The sequence below is a fragment of the Meriones unguiculatus genome, chromosome 10 (genome assembly GCF_030254825.1).
Source record: "Meriones unguiculatus strain TT.TT164.6M chromosome 10, Bangor_MerUng_6.1, whole genome shotgun sequence".
Lineage (NCBI taxonomy): Eukaryota > Metazoa > Chordata > Mammalia > Rodentia > Muridae > Meriones > Meriones unguiculatus.
This window is the reverse complement of record NC_083358.1, coordinates 40,146,962-40,167,079: the sequence shown is the minus strand read 5'-3', so window position 1 is coordinate 40,167,079 and position 20,118 is coordinate 40,146,962. Positions and strand designations below refer to the sequence as shown.

The 20,118-nt window shown below is 43.3% G+C and overlaps 1 protein-coding gene across 13 annotated transcripts in view; it reads left to right on the top strand.

Moving 5' to 3' along the window:
• Positions 1-19,567, top strand: part of C10H16orf78 (chromosome 10 C16orf78 homolog) — a 115,432-nt gene extending 95,865 nt beyond the window's left edge. For all 13 annotated transcript variants that reach the window (XM_060392279.1, XM_060392289.1, XM_060392288.1 and 10 more), the window contains 3 exons: positions 12,041-12,076; positions 15,883-16,126; positions 17,866-19,567. In XM_060392279.1, coding sequence (XP_060248262.1) covers positions 12,041-12,076; positions 15,883-16,126; positions 17,866-18,013 — 428 coding nt within the window. In that variant the 3' untranslated portion in view covers positions 18,014-19,567. The remainder of the gene's footprint in view (positions 1-12,040; positions 12,077-15,882; positions 16,127-17,865) is intronic.
• Positions 19,568-20,118: the final 551 nt, after the last annotated feature.

Below are 20,118 nucleotides of genomic sequence, written 5' to 3'. Positions count from 1 at the left end.
TTGTCCACCTTGTAGGAGGACAGTGGAATTGCCAAGCAGAAGAGATCCATCCTTCTTTGTATCCTCTTCCTTCAGCCTTCATGGCTTGGTCTGATGCTTCTCCTATCTTCTTGCCTTCATCTGTTTTTCTTCTTTTTGTCTTCCCCACTGTTGTCTTAATTTGTACATAGTGCTGAGCAATCCTCTTGAAGCTTTGGCTTCCGTGGCTGCCACCTTTACCTTACTAACTAATTTGTGTGAGTAGAAAGTGAGTTCTTTTGCCCTGTCCTTAAGCTCCCAGAATAAGGACTCATGAGGCTCAAGATAATTCTTTACAAATACTTATGCCACATATCTAAGCTCTTCTCTGACCAGCTAATAATTTAAAATAACCCATTATACTAATCTACATTCTGCCATGTGGCTGGTTACCTGTGCTCAGGCATCATGTGTGTTTATTTTGTGTGGGCCATCTACTGCTGGGCACGGTGTCTTAAATGTGGTTCATATGCCCAGTAAGACTTTTTTTTTTTGTATGGTTGGTTGATTTACTTGTTTGATTTCGAGAGAGAGGAGGAAGGGAGGGAACGAAGGAAGGAAGGAAGGAAGGAAGGAAGGAAGGAAGGAAGGAAGGAAGGAAGGAAAAAAGGAAGGAAGGAAGGAAGGAAGGAAGGAAGGAAGGAAGGAAGGAAGGAAGGAAAAAAGGAAGGAAGGAAGGAAGGAAAGGGAACAGTATAGAGTTGAATGGGTGAGGAGGATCTGAGATGTGCCTGAGATGAGGGAGGGGAAACCATGATCTGAATACATTGTATGAAAAAAAAAATTCAATAAAAAACTGGATACTAAAAAATAAAACAAACAACAAAATAATATTAGGAAAATCATGTTTGAATAAAATGAGAAGTGCAGCAAAGAAGCAGAATTGTTTTAAGAAAACAGAAATCTAAAGGATTGAGAAGCACACAGTGTTTGAAATGAAACCTGAAAAGGAGCATTTTAATAGCATACCCAATGAAATAGAAGACATTTCAATTCAGAGACACTTTTGATGTGATCTAGTGAGAGGCACTTAAAGAAAATAAAATAATGCATGCAGTATGGCTATCTGAGAAAGAGAAGAAAGTCTGGAGGAAGATCATCTATGAAATAAATGAACTAGGCATGGTGGCATGCACCTTTAATCCCAATACTAAGAAGGCAGAAGCAGGTGGGTCTCTGACTCTGAGCCCAGTCCGGTCTAGATAGCAAGCTTCAGGCCAGCCAAGGCTCTGTAAAGATACCCTGCCTCCAACCAAACAAACAAACAGAAATAAATTAATGAAAACTTCCAAAACTTGGGAGGAGAAAAATCTTCCAATTCATGAGGCCCCAAAGCACATTAAGTCCCAAATCTAAACAAAGAGTTTGAAAGCAATAGAAAAGTGACTTTTCACACACAGGGAGCTTGCAGAAGACTGAATTTCTAAGTGAAAATGTTGCAGACCAGCTCATAGGTAAAGGACATACTCAAACTGTCAAAAGAAGGGATACCTGAAACCCCATGAAAGCTGCACTTTAGAAGTGGAAGAGACAACCAAACACAATGGCACACATCTATAATCCCAGCACTCAGGGGCTGAACTTGGAGAGTCACAGTTCAAGGCCAGCCTGGACTACATGAGACCATACCTCAGAGAAAAGGGAGGGGGAAGTAGGTATTTTCCCAAACATGCAAATTATTCATTCATTCATTCACTTTGCATCCTGGTCATAGCCCCATCCCATTCCTCCTCACTTCCCAGTCCCACCCTCCCTCTCTCTCCCCCTCATTCTCTTCCCCTATTCCTCAGAAAAGGGGAGCCCCCTTCTCATTCACCCCAGCTCATTAAGTCACATCAGGGCTGAGCGTGTCCTCTTTCCTTGTGGCCTGGCAAGGTAGTCCTTCCAGGGGGAAGTACTTGAAAAGCTCACAAGAAAGTCCATGTAAGAGACAGCCCCTTCTCCCCTTACTAAGGGACCCACATGAGGCCTGAGCCGCCTATCAGCTATGTCTAGGTCCAGTCCATGCAAAGTCCTTGGTTGGTGCTTCAGTATCAGCAGGCCCCTCTTGGCCCTGGTTAATTGTCTCTGTTGGTCTTCTTGTGAAGCTCCTGTCACATCCAGGTCCTTTTCTCCTTCCCCCTCTTTTCCACAAGACTTCCTACACCTCGCCCAATGTTTGCCTGTAAGTCTCAGCATCTGTTTCCAGGCACTGCTGGATAGAGCCTCTCAGAGGACAACTCTGCTTGACTCTTGTCTGCAAGCATAGCAGACTATCATTAATAGTGTTGGGTTGTTTTTCCCCCATGGGTTGGGCTTGGGTTGGGCCAGGCATTGGTCAGACCTTCCCTCAATCTCTGCTATATTTCCTCTATCTTTATTCCTGCGCATTTTGTAGATAGGGTGAATTTTGAGTCAAAGTTTTTGTGGGTGGGTTGGTGTTCCCCTCCCTCTACTATAGGAGACTTATCTAATTAGGGGGTGTCCTCTTCCATCTCTATGGGTCCTGTCTTCCGTCTGATACTAGGAGTTTCTACTGGAGACCCTCTCATATCTCCCCAGGAGCCTACCCTGATTCTGATTTAGGTCTCAAGCTTGTCAGAGAGATGTCTTCTCCCATAGTTTCTCTCCAGGCCTTTTGTCCTCCTGCCCCCTCTCCCCATGTCTGATCTCCACCCTCATATCTCTCTATGATTCCTCCCCTACCTTGTTCCCTCTCTTCAACCATTACCTTTTTCTTCTTCTGGGTGAGATTTAAGCATTCTCCCTTGGATCCTCCTTGTTACTTCTCTTTGGGTCTGTGCATGTATGTTTATCCTGTACTATATGGCTAAAATCCACTATAAGTGAGTACAGAACATGTGTGTCTTTCTGGGTCTGGGTTACCTCACTAAGGGTGATCTTTTCTAGTTCCATCCATTTGCCTGTATGCAATTTCATGATTTCTTTGTTTTTTAATAGCTGAGTAGTATGCCACTGTGTAAAGGTACCACAGTTTGTTTATCCATTATTAGACTGAGGGGCATCTAGGTTTCCAGTTTCTGGTTATTACGAATAAAGCTGCTATGAACATAGTTGAGCAAGTGTCCTTGTTGTATGGTGGAGCATCTTTTGCGTGTATACTCAGGAGTGGTAAAGCTGGGTCTTGAGGTAGAATGATTCTTAATTTTCTGAGAAAATGTCAGACTGATTTCCAAAGTGGTTGTACAAGTTTGCACACCCACCAGCAATGGAGGAGGGTTTCTCTTTCTCCACATCCTTGCCAGCCTGTGCTGTCACTTGAGTTTTTGATCTTAGCCATTCTGATGGTTGTAATAAGGAAGCTCAGAGTCGTTTTGATTTGCATCTCCCTGATGGCTAAGGACACCTAGCATTTCTTAAGTGCTTCTCTGCCATTCGCTATTCCTCTGTTGAGAGTTCTCTGTTTAGCTCTGTGCCCAATTTTTTTTTTTTTACTGGATTATTTTGCTTGTTGGTCCAAACAGGCAAATTTTGAGGGAGTTCATCTGTATTACAACTAGAGGGTGTTTCTCAACAGAAATAAGAGGATATGTATTAACAATGTACAAACTAATGGATATAGAACTCTTGCTGGTAACAGGAATTCTGTGGCATTGTAATGGTTGTAACATAATGTAATATAATGGTTATATGTAAATCATGTCCACAACTAAACATCTTTTAAAACTTAATTGTGTGCACTTGTGTGGCGTATAGTCGATATGTGGGTGTGTGCACATAGTCTGTGTGTGGATGTGTGCACATGAGTGCAGGTGCCTGGGGAAGTCAGTGTCAGATCCCCCGAAGCTAGTGTTCCAGGTGCTTGTGAGCTACCAATTTGGGGTTCCAGGAACCTAACTCAGGTCCTCTGCAAGAACAGTATTGCTCTTAACAATTAAACATTGCTGCATCCCCAGATCAAACATCTTTAAAGCTACCACGCAATTGTATCTTATAAGGACAAAGCTTTTAAATATTTTTGTCCTTTAATTGACTGCATAATATTGGTACATATTTACACTAATCATAGAACTTACCAAATTATTGTGAGTTCATTGTGAGTCATATATGTGCTACCTTGTATGTCCATTAACACATTTTATGAGCTACTTATAATTATTAAGTGCAGTTACTATTTCCTGAAAAAAGTTAATAAATTTCAATATATTTAGAAAAATAGCTATAACTGCAATGCCTTGCTAATGAGTACACAGAATTAAAAACTTTAAATTGTGGGCTTCGGGAGTAGTTCGAGGGTAGAGACCTTGCCGAGTACAGGAGGCCAACGTTCAGTGCCCGGCACCAGAAGGAGAAGAAGCCATTTGTATGCCATCAAGGCTACCTGTCACTAGCATAAAATAGTGTAAAATAGCATAACTGTCAGATGGATTGAGTAAGCTGCGTTGCACCATAGAAGAAAAACCTGCAGTAGATATGCTAGCTGTTAAGAGAAAGTGGTCAAAACACACCACTGCAAGATGTCATCAACACACAAGGAAAGGCAAGAGGAAAGAAACAAAGGGCATGCAAGCCATCGAAGACAAAGCAGCAAGAGTAAGTCCTTGTCTCTATAAAAGGAAAGCCTCTTCTAGCCATTTGTGTTGCGACAGCAGCATACATCGGGTAGGAGAAAGGCTTATTTACCTTACTTTGGAGAATGCAAGGTCAAGGACATGCCAGCGGCAGCACCTGCCAAGGTCCTTTGTGCTGTATCATAAGTGGTTGAAGGTGAAGGGCAGCTGGTGTGTGCGGGAAAGGAAGTGTGGAGAATGGACTCACTACGTGACAACATGCTCTCCTGACAATATTAATCAGACACCTCCCTGCGCAACCCACTTCCCAACACCACCCAATTGAGGATCAAGTGTGAATTTGGGGAGCACATGTAAACTATAACATTTGCTAATCAAAATGAAGTGGCTGGAAAGCTTAAAGATCTAACTATTCTGCCCACAGAGACTCATATCAACTTTTAAGAACACACATGGGCTGAAAGTAAGGGGCTGGAGAAGAGGATGCTCTATGTGAATGGAAAAGGCAGGAGGCAGCTGTACTGGCATCAGATGAAATGGACCACAAAGGTTATTACATAGCAGTGAAGAGGTCAGTTCGTCAGAAGACCTAACAGGTGCAAATATCTATGCATCTAACCTTGGATCACCTGAATAGATAAAAACAAATGCTAACAGCACTGAAAGCAGAAATAAATAGCAAGGCAATAATAGTAGGGGATTTAATAGCCTAAAGAGGAGGAAAAATGATACATCATCTAGACAGAAAATCAATCGGGAAACAGCAGATTGGAAAAACACAAGACCAGTGGACCTGATAGACGCATACAGAGCATCCCATCTCTCTGAGAGTGGCAGCTGCACACAGCTTCTCAAGCACGATGGACACCTTGCCTACATTCGACCAGAATCAAAGGAAAATGATAAATTAAATATTGCTCTTCCAAACAAGATATCTCAGAAGAGGTCCAAGAGTACATGGTACGAATCCAGAGACATGTGAGAATAGAAGCAACAAACGCTAAAGCTGAGGGGAGCTCACAACTGCACACGTGACATCTATAACTACAGGTGCTGCACTGTAGGAAGAGAAAGTGACAAATGGGGAAAACCTAAGATCAACTTAACAGAACAAAGTAAATAATAAACATAATTATTATTATTATCATACAGATGCGCAGACAATAAAATATCAATGAAACTGACAGTTGAATTTTCAAAAAGGTAAACAATTGATAAATTTCTAGCTAAGCTTACCAAAAAAGGAGCTTTTGTAGACTTTTTCTTTTGTAAAGAAAAAGTCTACATTTCAGATGCCACAGAAGAGTGAAGGACATAAGGAACTGTTATAAATGGCCTTGCAGCGACAGGTTACTGCCTGAAAGATAATCCTAGGAACATGAAACGTGTCGAGATCAAATCATGAAGAATCAGACCAAAAGGAAGGAGACTGAATCAATAATCAAAACAAAGATGAGCCCAGGGCCTGCTGGCTTCCTGGGGAGCCCTATCAAACATTTAAATGGGAATCGATGCCAATCCTTCCCAAGCTTTGATAAGACACTGAAGAGCAAAGAGGAACCTCACAGGCCAATCTCCATGGTACCAGCTGGATTTAACACCATACTAGAAGGACTGCACAGTGGCCAAGCACAAGCTACCCTCAACATGGAAGGATGGACAGCACAGGGAAATCCACACACAGAGTGCACTGCAATATCAGAATGAAGAACAGAAACCAGGTCAAGAGCTTCTGTCAGGAGTCAACATCATTTCACGATACAGGCTCAGTAAATCACAGGAAATCCACCTCAACAGAGTAAAGACCATGCAGGACAAGCCCACAGCTAACATCACTGTGAAAAGCTGAGACCGGGAACAGGGCAAGAGTGCCCATTTGCCATCTCTGTTCACCATGACACTGGATGCCATGGCCAGAGCAGTTAGACAAGAACAAGAAACACAAGAGACCAAAATCAGAGAGGAAGAAATAAAATCATCTTTTAGATGTCATGGTCACAAAGCCTTTAAAGACTTCAAAAACAAACAAGCAAAAAACGGAATTAATGACCAAATTAAGAGTAAAAAAATTAGAATTGATTTTATTGGCATGTCTTTATCTCCCACAGCAATGGGTTTCATAAGCACATTTTCAACTATGTCGTGTATTTTGACTACATCTGCCCTCTGTGCTGTTTTCTTGCTAGTCTTTCTTTTCCCAGAGGGTCCCCCATCTACTTTCATTTTTGTTTAAACAGAAATGAATTTATGTACACACACATACATATACATATATATGTAAAATTCTATCCACATAAGAGAAAACATTGTATTTGTCAGTCTAGCTTATTTTGCTTAATATGATATTGTATTTCTTGACAAATGCTAAAAAGGATTTTTTATTATTTTATTGTCATTTATACTTGTGTGTGGTGCCCAGTGATGCCAAAAGAGTTCACCAGACCCCCTAGAGCTGATGTTACAGGTGGTTGTGAGTAGGCACTGGGAGCCAAACTGTAAGAACTCTTAAACCCTGAACCATCTCTTCATCCCCTGAAAAGAAATAACATTTGTACTGGCATCTAAACAATAAAATAGTTAGAAGGTAAGAGACAGTACTTTGAAAACCACAAGAGACAGTGATGAAGCCACAAACAAATGAAAAGGGACCTTGTGTTCAGATTGGAGAGATACTCTCAGATTTTCTATATTGCCCAAAGCAATCTACAGAGTCAATATAAGATCTCTCAACTTTCCTATTGCATTTTCACAAAAACAGTAAGGAAGAAGAAAAAAGTCAGAGGCATCAGACTTCCCGATTTCAAACTATTCTCCAAAGCCATAATAATCAAAGCAGTGTGGTATCAGCCTAAAAACAGATACACTGAAACAACAGAACAAAACAGTCTAGAAACAGTCCCACATATACCATTAACAAGCACTTGACAAGGGTGCCAAGAATATACAAAAGAGAAAGAGTAGTCTATGCACTGAGTGATCTTGGAGAAATGGATAAACAGAAAGGAATGTACCTTATCCCACTCAAAGCAAAAAAACAAAGACAAAAATCTCTCAGGAGGTTGAAGATTGAAGTGTAAGGCCTGAAACTTACCAAACTTGTCTAATTAATCACAGGGGGAAACTTCAATGTTGGTCTTAGCAATGGCTTTTTCACATCTCGCACACCCACACACAGAGAGAGGGTGGGGGGAGGGAGAGAGAGAAGAGAGAGAGATAATAAATGCAAGATATAAACCAAAGGACCATACCAAAATAAAAGACATCTACTTGGAAAACTGGATCTACAAAGTAAATAACCAGGAGGGAGGGAGAGCTAGCAACTGGCCAGGGAAGGGTTGATGGTGATGAAGTGGCCCCTAGAGTCTCACGTGCTGAAGGCTTGGTCCCAGCCATTAGAGCCAGTCGTCACAGGTGACTGGGGCCTGGGAACTCTGGCTCCATCACTAGGCTAATCCACTGGTGACTCCTGACACAAAGGCATGGTTGGGAGTGTTGGAAAGCAGGAGGTGGAGCCTAGATCAGGTTTGGGTGTGTGCTGGGAAGGTCTCTCCTGCTGCCCAGGGACTCCCTCGCCTGCTGGGGGCATCATGGCTACTGTAAGGTGAATGACCCACTCAACCATACCCTCTGCCACGATGACTTGCTTCACCACAGGCCCAGAAAGAGTGAAGCCAGCTGACCTCAGACGGTCTGAAGTCATGCACCAAAAATAAATCCTTTTTCCCTCAAGTTAATTTTCTCAGGTATTTATTAACACAATTATAGAAAGACTAAATAATACAACATGGAATGTGTGTGTGTGTGTAAACATGTGCATGCATATATCCCCATATATATATATATATACATTTAATAATCAAGTGAAAATAACTGAACAATTAAACACCCCAAACACAACCTTTTCCATTGGATGGCTCCATTCCCATATCACCACAATTTTGCTATGATTCTGGTGCCTACGTACCCCGTGTCTTCTGTAGCCATGCTGGCGTGAGTGGAAGTCTGAATGATTAAATAGTTGCAAAATCTGTCATTTACTGTAGAGAATCATCTCCTGAGGCAGAAAACTGGATTAAAGAACAAAATCACTTAAGAAATTCACCACAGATTTGGGTTCATCTTAGAATACATGAACCTTCAGCTGAGATATGTGTGTGTGAATGTATTATAATATATATTGTATATTATATATTATAATATATGTTGTATATAAAGGAGATCTATACATGTGTTGATATGTTTATGTATTATAATATATTATATATGTCTATATGTTTATTATACAGCTATATAGTATATGTGTATATATTATGTAACATGTCTATATATTTTACTATTATGAATTATATGCATAGATATTATATATTATATGTCTACATAGATTATATATACATATATAAATGGGACTTATTAGAATAATAAATTCTATTTATTAAAATATATTATAATATATAAATTATATACATATATATATATAGAGAGAGAGTCATCCATTCGATAAGTTCTGTTTCTCTAGAGAGCCCTGACTAATATAGTAGCCAAAGCCACAGAGGATACCACCTCAGACCTCACAGGATGACCAGACTCAAAAGACAAACACAAATAAGTGTAAGAAAAAATATGGAAAGAAGAGAGCTTCATGCTGTTGGTGAGATTATAAATTGGCAGAGCATTTGGGAAAACACGAGATATTTTTTTTGAAAATTAAAAAAAAACAAATTGACATACGATCTGACAATCCCACCCATGATACACAGCCAGGGGAAGAGAAAGTGGAGTCCCAAAGACACCGAAGGACTCATACCCTCAAAGCAGCACTGGCCAGAGCAGTCAAGAGGGACAACCTAAGTGTGCATTGGTGGGTCAGTGGATAAGAAGATGTGTACCTAGGATCAGTGGATAAGAAGATCAGATGTGTACCTAAAGTAGAATGTTAATCAGGCATGGGAAAGCAGTAACCAGTGTCATTAACGGCACAGATGAATTGAGAGGCTTTGGACTAAGTGAAAGTTTGGACAGCGACAAACATCGTGTGAGTTGCTTCTGTCTAAATGGATCTAAATGCTCGAGCTTCTAGAAGTAGGAAAATGGTGGTTGCCAAGGGCTTGGAGGGGCAAAACGGGGACATTCATGTCAAAGGTATAGGCATCCAGTACAAGATAAAGTTCCTGGGTGCTGGGGTCTCTTGAGACCTTCACAGACAGCCCTAGTGACAAGCGATGGTAGGCAAGAAGGCGATTTGTTCAACAAGAGTCAGTAGCCAATGATGGTTCAAACTTTAGGAGACTGACACCAAGGATTTATTTAAGGCATATTTAAGCACAACACAATTTGGTAAAAAAGCATTCTGCAGATAATTAACTCAATCCCGAGTGCACAACAAAGCATACATAAACCTCCATGAGGGACAGAATAAGCTAAATACAGCTCAGATGTGACTTAATGAAAACTCCCTGTGAAGTCCATAAAGATAGATTCTATAGATCAACTAAGAAAACAAACTGGGAGGACCCAGTGCTGGAAAAGTCTCCAGACACGTAGATGATAGAGCAAAGGCTAGAGAGCAGTCCACTGCAGCCTTCTGGGTAAAAGACAGGCATTGCACACCCCTTGAAGGAACAACCCTTTTTGCTTAATATTTCAGGTTCCCCTAATACTTGTGCAAGCACAAATACCTTCCTGCTCCCCCCCCACACACACTTGGGATCTAATACAATGTATTCATGGTGAGTGTAGTTAGCAGGCCTGTATTACACACTTGAAAATTATTACACTATTGTTAAAAAAAAAAAAAGTCCAGTGTTATAAACTTCAGCTTTCATAAGAGAATTGAGCTTAACTGTCCACAAACAGAATGTAACCATGGTGTTGGATAAATTAACATGATGACTGTAGCCATATCTCAGTTTATATGTACATCAAATCATCATTGTATGCACTTAAACACAAGCAAAAGTATTTGTCAGCTATACCTCAACAGAGCTATAAAAATTGAGCCAAATTAAATAAACACACCAATATTGCCGATGTGGCTGAGTTAATACACTGAAACATTGGTATCTGTTTCTAGCGGATTCTGTCCATCCCTGCTTCATTTTCTTCTGCAGCTGGGTGTGATTTTGTTTCTGTCCCATTTCCCTTGGTCTGTCAACTGTAACCCTGTTGTACAGTTATAGTGACACAATCTGGCCTGAGCATTCGCCTGACTTCCCACAGCCACTCTCTCCTCCTGCCGGCAGAAGGCACCTACAAGAAGACCTTTCCATGGCCCCCAGTGCCTTCATGTGTGCTGCCACTACCACACCTCTCCATATGTTAAAGCCCACAATGTAGCATTGGGATTTTAGAAAAAGAAAAAACTATGTTTAGACAAGACACGCATTTACCTGCATTCCAAGTATTCTTCACTCCCTTACATAGATCCAGCATTCTGTCTTGAGTCATTTTCCTTCTCTTAAAGCTTTTCATTTAACATATCTGAAATTCAAGGTCATTCTCTTCCACATAGATAGCAGCAAGGCCATCCCAGGCTACATGCGACTTCCTATCCCAAGTGTGGATACATTTGTGTTCTGATCTACCATTTCTCCCACTATGTCCCTTCCTGTCCTGCGCTGGCTAATCAGCACTGTGCTAAGAGGGGCTTTCAACAGTCTGCAACAACCCATAGAGATGTCTCCTGTTGCTGCCTGGTTTTCCCTAAGGACCCAGTCTTGCTCAACTCAAGAGAGCTCTCCCTGTTTTGTCCTGAAAGGATGTACCTGCTGCGACCTGGGGCAGTCACAGGCCTTACAACATTTCTTTCTTTCACTGCTCATGTTGCCTATTGTCCATTCTCATTGCTGCAATCGCTCACAATGTCCAGGTCTCTAATTGTGTTAAAAAGAAGAACCCCACTTTCTGATATCCAACCTTGGCTGAAAGCAAAAGTATCCATTGAGTTTTCTAGAATGTAAGCCTGCTTGAAATACAATGGCAAGCCACTGAGTGATTTAAGAAGGGAACTACCAAATTGGGTTTGAATTTTAGAATGGTCACCCTTGATATAGGCCAGAGAAAACTCTTAGGAAAACATATTCCATGACAAATCTCCTGGCGAAGTCCAAATACTAATAAGATGAGGCTTTTGTGGCCATTTTCCTGGAAGTGCCATCATGTACTCCTGCTCTCAGGCCAAAGGTGTATTTCTAATGGGATGTACAAATACACCCCTTGTCCACATGAATAACAAGTCATCCTGGGTCCCAAATGTGGCCCACTAAAAATCTAACTTATCTGTTCAGTTATATGCCAGAAGTGGCTATCAGGTCAGTGCAGGCTTCCAGGAAAAGACACCAACATCCTGGATTCACACCATGGGTTCACCATGAATTAGAAGTGGGGTCTTGGTGCAAGACCTCATAGCATGCTCACTAGCTATGTCTATGATATGGTTATAAAACTAGAGTGACCTCGAGAAAGCCTTTGAGTTGCCATAACCTTTAATAGTGTTGCTGTTCTTTCCACTGTAGGCACGCCTGGATCGAGAAGAGGATCAGAGATCACAGGAAAGTATATGTGTTTGCTCTAAGACCCCTGATTTTCAAAGTGGACACCGAGACAGTGGGCTCCCTGGAGCATAGCACCAACTCATAAGCAGACACAGATGAGGTCACCTAAGCCAGCCATCAGGGACCAGGCACAGGCTAGAACAGCATATGGGGCATGAAGTGTTCTATGGCTACTTCGTATGCATCTGAGACCTTGGGCAAGTTAAGTCTCTCCAAGTTAAGTCCACTGGCCCTCCCAGGAAGTCTGGATCCATTCCCCATAGCCACATCCTGATAGAATTCCTGAATGCTGTTAGTAAAAATGTGTATGCTTACAGAGAAGTTTACTCGGAAGGAAAAAAGAATCAACCTGGCATGATGCTGAAAGCCGTGGTGCCTTTAGTCTATAGATTATAAAGGAAAGTCCACAAATTGTAAACCTGCCCAGGGCACATCCTCATCACTTCAAGATGACTGGGTGATATCTGAAAGTTTGGAAATATTTAAGATGCATAGTCATGTACATCTCTGTACACCAACAAAAGCAATTCTATCAAATTAGGAAATAGTGAATTTAAAAGTCAAAATTCAGACGCATTCTTAAAACCAAATGGTTAAAAAACAAGTAAAGATAAAGGCTAATGTGGAGATAACATGGAAATGCAAATGAGATGAGGCAGAACTGGGTAGAAAGAAACACAGGAAACAGCAGAGATAGATATTCTTATATGTTAAAGTCAGTAAGAACCTTAAGCAGCCACAGGCACCAGAAATGGCCATTAAATAGGGAAAGCAGAAGAAATCAAGAGAATCTTTTAAAACACATTATGAGGCTGCGGGGATGCCTCAGTGGTTAGGAGCACTGCCTGTTCCTGCAGAGACCTAGGATTCAGTTTCCAGTAGCCATGTGGTTGCTCAGAACTGTAACCTCAATTCCAGGGGATCTGGCACCATCCTCTGGAATCCTTGGGCACCAGGCACATACACACAGTGTACATACATACATGCATACATACATACATTCATACATATAAAATAAAAAAATGAATCTTTTTCTAAAGTATGAATACTCAGAAATGCCAAGGATTCCTCTTTCAAAATAAAAAGCTGTAACAGCTGCACTCGTGCAGATACAGATGGTATGGACTCACATCTAAACACCATAAATCTTACATCGCCAATTATTTGTCAACGTCACCTATATACTTCATCACAACCAAAAAAAATTTCATCTTAAAGCATAAATATTTTGTTTATTTTTAAAGATTTATTTTTATCTTTCAGATTACATATATGCCCATGTATTTAGTGTGGTTTTGTGTATGGGCCGTACAGTGTCTTCAAAGGCCGGAAGGTATCAGAGCTGGGTTACAGCTGGTTGTGAGCCACCCTGTATGGGTGCTGGGAACTGAACTTAGGTCCTCTGCAAAAGCAATAAGGAGCTTTAAAAACTGAGTCATTGCTCCAGCTTCCTAAAACAGAGGATTTTAGAGAACTCTACTTTATCCTAAAACAATCATGAGAAATAAAGTTAAGATTTTAGAGAGCTCTATTTTATCCTAAAACAATCATGGGAAATAATGCTGAAAGATACACTTCAGTCTTAAAGAAAAGTGAAGACTAAGAAATTTGTAACAAAATTACCCACATATCAGACAACTAATGCAAACAAGACTATTTCAATCCAAACCTCTGCACAAAGAAACTGACAGTGAAACAAAATACAGAAGTAAAACAAAGAGTAAGAGCAGTGACTTAATAAGTAGAGACAGGATTACTATGAAAAAGGGAGATTAAATCCTAGCTGAAATGAGTGAAAAACAGAGATGACAGATGACAAGGAGGCTAAATACAATGCTTTCTGGAAAAGCAAGTGACAACGAACAGGAAGATATCACAACAAAGCAAAAACCTAAGGCAGGGGAACAAGAAATTCATGCGCTTGTCTACAGGCCTTAAGGGTTTGGTATCTGCGTTGCTGCAGAGTGCAGCCTGTGCACTAATGGCTCGTAACTGGCCTGTAAGGAGCAAACAACCCACTGCACTACAGAGCATGTAAATCCGGACCTCTCGGCATTAACTTCACAAACCATTATAACTCTACAGTGACATTACACCAAGAAGTACTGCACCAAACTCACAGTCAGAGAAATGCAAGAAATACTAAAAGCACTTTGGCAAATAGACCTCATTCGTGAAAAATACACTAATGGCTCTAGTGTCTGAAGTGAAAACACTAGCCCCCGATGACTGAGCAGGCTGCATGCAGCAGGTGAGGGACCCTTCACAGCCAGGACTCACAGCAAGCAACTCATGAAGAAGCCGAACCATAGGCAAAAAATAAAGCACACATAAAACAAGTCAACCTAATGAATAAGAATTAGAAAATATATGAAACTGGCCAATCTCATTTGAGATGATGGGATGTTAAAGTCGTTTTAATTAAAGGCTGGACCTTTAAATAGGGTGTGGCTTCCGCCTGTCATCCTTGCTGTTGTAGCTGTCAAATGGAGTATGCCAAGAAGAACATGTAGTTTTTTTTTAAATTTTATTATTTATTAAAAATTATTCACTTTGTATCCCAACTGTAGCCCCCTCCCTCACCCCCTCCCAATCCCACCCTCCCTTCTTCCCTCTTCTTCCGTGCCCCTTAAAGACCTAGAGAGGACTGGAGCTCCACAAGGAGAGCAACAGAACCAAAAAAGTCTGGGCCCAAGGGTCTTTCCTGAGACTGGTACTCCAACCAAGGACCATTCATGGAGATAACCTAGAACCCCTGCACAGATGTAGCCCATAGCAGCTCAGTCTCCAAGTGGGATCCTTAGTAAGGGGAACAGGAGCTGTCTCTGGCATGAACTCAGTGGCTGGCTCTTTGATCACCTCCCCCCAGGGGAGCCTTACCAGGCCACAGAGGAAGACAATGCAGCCAGTCCTGATGAGACCTGATAGGCGAGGGTCAGATGGAAGGGGAGGAGAACATGTAGTTTTTATGAATACTGGGAGGAAGATACTTCATTTTTCCAAAATATTTGCAGACATCAAGAAGCAATGGACTGTTCTCTGCACCAGTCACAGCATGAAGTAGAATGAGTAGACAGTGTGCCATTTGGTAGTTCCATAAAACTTGTAGACCAGTGGTTCTCAACCCTCCTAATGCCACAACCCTTTAATAAGTTCATGTTGTGGTGACACCCAACCATAAAATTATTTTCGCTGCTACCTCAAAACTGTAATGTTGCTGTTCTTATGAATCATGATGTAAATATCTGATGTGCAGGATATCTGATAATGCAACCCCTATGAAAGGTTGGTTCCACCCCCAAAGGGTTGCAATGTCAAGCCACTGGTGCAGAACCCAGAAAGGAGAAGTGAAGGCGCCCCAGATTTAGCTTCACATTTGAGTCATGTCAGACATTTCCAGTTTCACTGTCTATGCAGCTGTGCACTGTTCCTCCACCCACACCTGCCATTTGCAATTTGTCTCCACACCATAATGAACTGCCCTTTTAATCCCAGCTCAAGGCTCACCTCTTCTGATTTCTTCTTCTAGGCTAATTCTCTTTAGATACCCTTCCTCTGGAAAGAACGGATAGAAAAGATTGAAAGAAAGGGGCAAAAGGAAAGCTGAGCAGGAAGGCAGTTGGAGAAGAAAGGCTGGGCTAAGGCTAGGCACAGCCTTGCGGGAGCTCTCGCCAAGACCTCAGATCAGCCATAAGGAGTCCACTCACTTTTCTAGCTTCCTCTTTCCCACTACCACCACCCTTCCCTGCCCAACGCTAACCTCTCACACGATCTAACTTACTGGGGGCATCTTCCTATTTCAGAATTAGACATCAAGGATGTCATCGCGTTAGAGACCAACACCCGGGTAAGCCCATTCCGCAGACAGAGCTCCGTAGACCCTATACTTCAGGAAACCATGTTTGGCAACCGGAGGGTGGGCCTCTGGGCAAACAAGGCTCCTGAAAACCCTTATGAACGCAAGCTGAAGAGCCTCATGGAGAAGGGTACAGAGCCCAAGATAGAGAGCTCCAAGATGCTGAAGCCAGAGGAGGTGCTGAGCTGCCGGTGAGCACCACTGGGTGCTTGGGTAGGCCCAGGACAGCAGGCTGTGAATGCATGCCTGAACGTGGAGGGGTGAGGAGGGTTACATAAGGCCATAGACACACACCTGGACACACAGAGGAGCCAGACCTAGGTCAGTAGGCTGTGAACACGTGCCTGGACGTGCAGAGGGCCAGCTTCTAGCCTTACCTGCCTCTAGTTGGCAAAGGATTGCTACAAGGCTAAAGCCCTGGGTTTCCCAGCAGTCAGAGACAGTAAAGAAATATTTTCCATTTGTTTCACAACAGAAGCTATAGCAGGCAAAGTTGAAAAACATTTAGCTGAGGAGAAATAGAGGCAACAGGATAATTGCTAGCAGCAATAGAACCATCTTGGGTGAAAGTCGGCCTCAAGGCCTAGAAATTGACCAGCCACACTGCCCAGGTCAGTGCTGCCCATTGCTCCTGAAGACTAAGAGATGAAGCAGGGACGGAGCCAATGAGAAGCAACACCGGACCAGCTGCCCATACAGAGCAATGATATGGCTCTAATAGTTCCTTGCTTCACAGTGGGGGGGGGGGAGCTTCTTTCCCAGAGAAGTCAGGAGCACTAGGACAGACAACTGTGAAGTCACCGGGGAGACATGTAAGACCACAGTGAGACAGCACAATTATGATGTAAGAAAGCGATGTGTGAAAGTGCCAGTCCACCCACACCACCCTGGCAGGCTACCCTTGAGAAAGGGAGAACTGGAGCCACAAGCCAAAGCAGTACAGGGGCAGAGCCCAAAAGCCAACAAGCATGGCAGAAAGCCCAGGAATGGCAATACAGCCCCTCCTTGTCACCCTTAACTAGCCGGTAGGTCCACCCTCTACTAACACTGGGACTAAGAAGTCAGCAGAGTCGCGCACACTGTCATCCCAATACTCAGGAGCTGAGGCAGGAGGATTGTGTGTGTGAGGCTTTCTGAGCTACATAATGAGCTCCTGTCTCAACATAAAGAGATAAATGAAGTAATTAAATATAAAGTTGACTCCAAGGCCAAGGTTGACAGTGAAATGAGGAGCTCTGTCTGGATCCCACAGCACAGATGGGATCAATTTCATTCTTCAGCAGAAGGTGGGATTGCAAGGCTTCAGAAAACACTTTAAATCAATGGCCTTGTTGTTTAACTGTGTATGCGCATTGAAGGAAGGCACGTACGCCTGCTCCTGAAGCTTTGTATATGCACACCTGAGGGCCCCCAGTCTTGGCTCAGATCCTCTGCCTGCAGCAGCACTCAACACACCACATCCCACCCACTTATACGTGGCCACACCCTCACATTAGTTGTGTTTTCTTCCTGGTGCCGTTTTAATAGAGCCCTCTCAATGGGGTGGTCCACTCTTTACCTGACTGTCACTCTGCTGATGGGCTACCTCGTTCCCCAAATGAGCACCTGTCTTTCCATAGCATGGCTTCTGTTAAGTTTCATGCTAGGTTGTCATGCTTGGCTCGATGAAAATTAGCCTGTTTCCTTTGGAGATATCCCAGCCCCTCCCTCCTCCTTTTCTTCTTCTTTTGTTTTGTTTGTTTGTTTGTTGAAACAGGGTCTCACTATGTAGCTCTAGCTGTCCCAGAACTCACTACGTAGACCAAGCTGGCTTCAGACTCACAGAGATCTGTGAGTTGTGGGCCACAACACTGAGCCCAAAAGCGAACCCCTTTTTAGTGAAAGTCAAATCCCATGGCTCCTTGTCACCTCTCCCTACCTTCTCTCGAAGGTATCTGCGTTTGTCCAAGAACAACATCAAGACCTTGATCAAGCTGTGCAAGGATGCGGGGATGGATGTGGACATCCATCCACACATGGTGGAGAGCGACATAGACTCAAAGACCATATTCAAGAATCAGCATGCCGTGTCGCTGTAGCTGCACTGCCAGCTGGAGGCTCACCCCATGAGGGCCACCTTGTAGACCAGCTTCTGTAGACCTCGCCAGGAGAACAAGTCAAATGCATCATCACTCACAGGTGTCATCTTTGTCCTCGGCTCTACACTATATCACCTGGGGTGTAACTGGGAAGAGAAAGCTTCTGGGCATAGTGGCATTCTCCTGTCTGCCAGCTCAGGTAGAGACCAAGGGGATCAAGGGCTCAAGTTCAAAGCCAGATTGGGGCTCCATGAGGCCCTGTCTAAGACATCAAAATGGACTGGGAGGAGTACAAAAGTTGTTTGTTTTGTTGTTTGGGTTTTCTGTTTTGGGGGTTTTGTTTTGTTTTTGTTTTCTGTTTTGTTTGTTTTTCTGTCTTTGTTTTGTTTTTGCCTCTCAGAAGAAAACACTTCTTGAGCAAGAAAGTAGGTTTCAAGTCCCCGTGGGAAGCTCAGAGAGGAGAAAAAGTTGGACAGCTGGAGACACATCACTGCCATATGAGGGACGTAACTGTGTAGGAAACAGGCCCTCGTGTAGGCCTGAGGCTGGTGGCTGAAGTTCTCTCTTGCAAGGGCTGACTCCATAACAACACAGATTTTTATCACTCATCTTTCCTCACTGGGCGTGCTGCATGGCTTGCTGGATTCCTCTCATGGTCCACTGAAGCCCCACGTCCACCTGCAGAGCTCATCTGGTTGCACAGAAGTTCTGTCGCACGTGCTCTGGGACCTCTGTGAAACCTGAGCTTGCCAGGGGAAAGCTAGTGCAGCCCTCACTCTCAGGGAAATGCACAGGCTGGGTAATCCCTAGACGGTGCCTGGGATCCTGCCAATCCCAAAGACAGAAGGGTGAGCAGGGAGGAACCCTGGGCACAAAGTGAGGTCAAATCCCTGGAGAGGAGATCTTAGTGTGCTAGAGAAGAAAGGCTTCCCGGAGGAGGCGTCTAGTTTAACTGAGAAATAAGAAGGCCCGGATCTGGATGAGAGAGGTACGGGCAGGCAGAGGAAACGGAACTGCAGGGCCTCGGAGGCTAGGACAGTACAGCAGTTAGGACCCTGTAGTTAAGTGTGGTGGAGGGGACACTGAAGAAAGTCGGGTGTATGGAGGTTGTAAGCCTTGCTTTGCAACTCTCCAGTGGGTACCTACTGTTGTGCAATGGCCCATTACAAGGCTGAGAACATGGTGTGAGTAGGAGCGTGCATGCTCCTGCCTCTGTGTGACTCAAACTCTGGAGAGAGGGGAGACTTAAAATGCTCATCAACGGGAATCCATAGTACCACAATCACACTACAGGAAACTACAGAGGTGGCCCAGCATCTGTGGTGACAAGGGTCAGCCTGTCATATCTAAAGATGTGAGGAAGGAAAGGGGTAGGACAGACTGGGCCTCTGGCCTTCCTTCTGGAGTCCCCATGAGAGGGCTGGGAGGAATGGGGGAGACCTCTCCTCTGCCCCCTTGGAGGAAATGTTCATAGAAAGAAATGAACATCTGGAAGTTAACTGAATTGTAACAATGAGCTATTGCCATGTAACAATAAAAGCACCCACTTTCTACCGTCCACTGAGTGGTGGCACTGTGAGTGACCTTGGCATATCTAGGCTGCGTGCCTGTGTCTGGGCTCAGTGAATCAGCTAGGGCAGGTTGGCTCTGGACAGTCCTGTACAGGATGGCTGTTTCTGCCCTAACAGACAAGCCTGGGCTTGTATGTTAATAGTGTGTGTGTGTGTGTGTGTGTGTGTGTGTGTGTGTGTGTGCTAAGAGGGGGCAAGGCCTTGAGGACACTGCTTGGGACTAGGGCATAATTACATTGTGTTCGAGCTCATGCTTGTCTATAGTGGCCAAATTGAGCTCAGATTCAAAGGGAAAGACTAACCTGGATCCATAGAAAGAAAGCATAATAAAGTAACCTTGCAAAGGGCCTGGCTGGGTCAGCAAGCATAAGAGACCAGCCATTGTTGGGATTAACAAGAAAGTTTGGAAGCTAAAACCAGGCAATCGTGTTGAGAGCAAATGAGGCAAAGCAGGGCAAATCGGCCATTCAACTGGGCATGAGCCATTCATCAGGGACAGGTCTCTGGGTGGCGCTTGAGTCATCCTGGGACTAA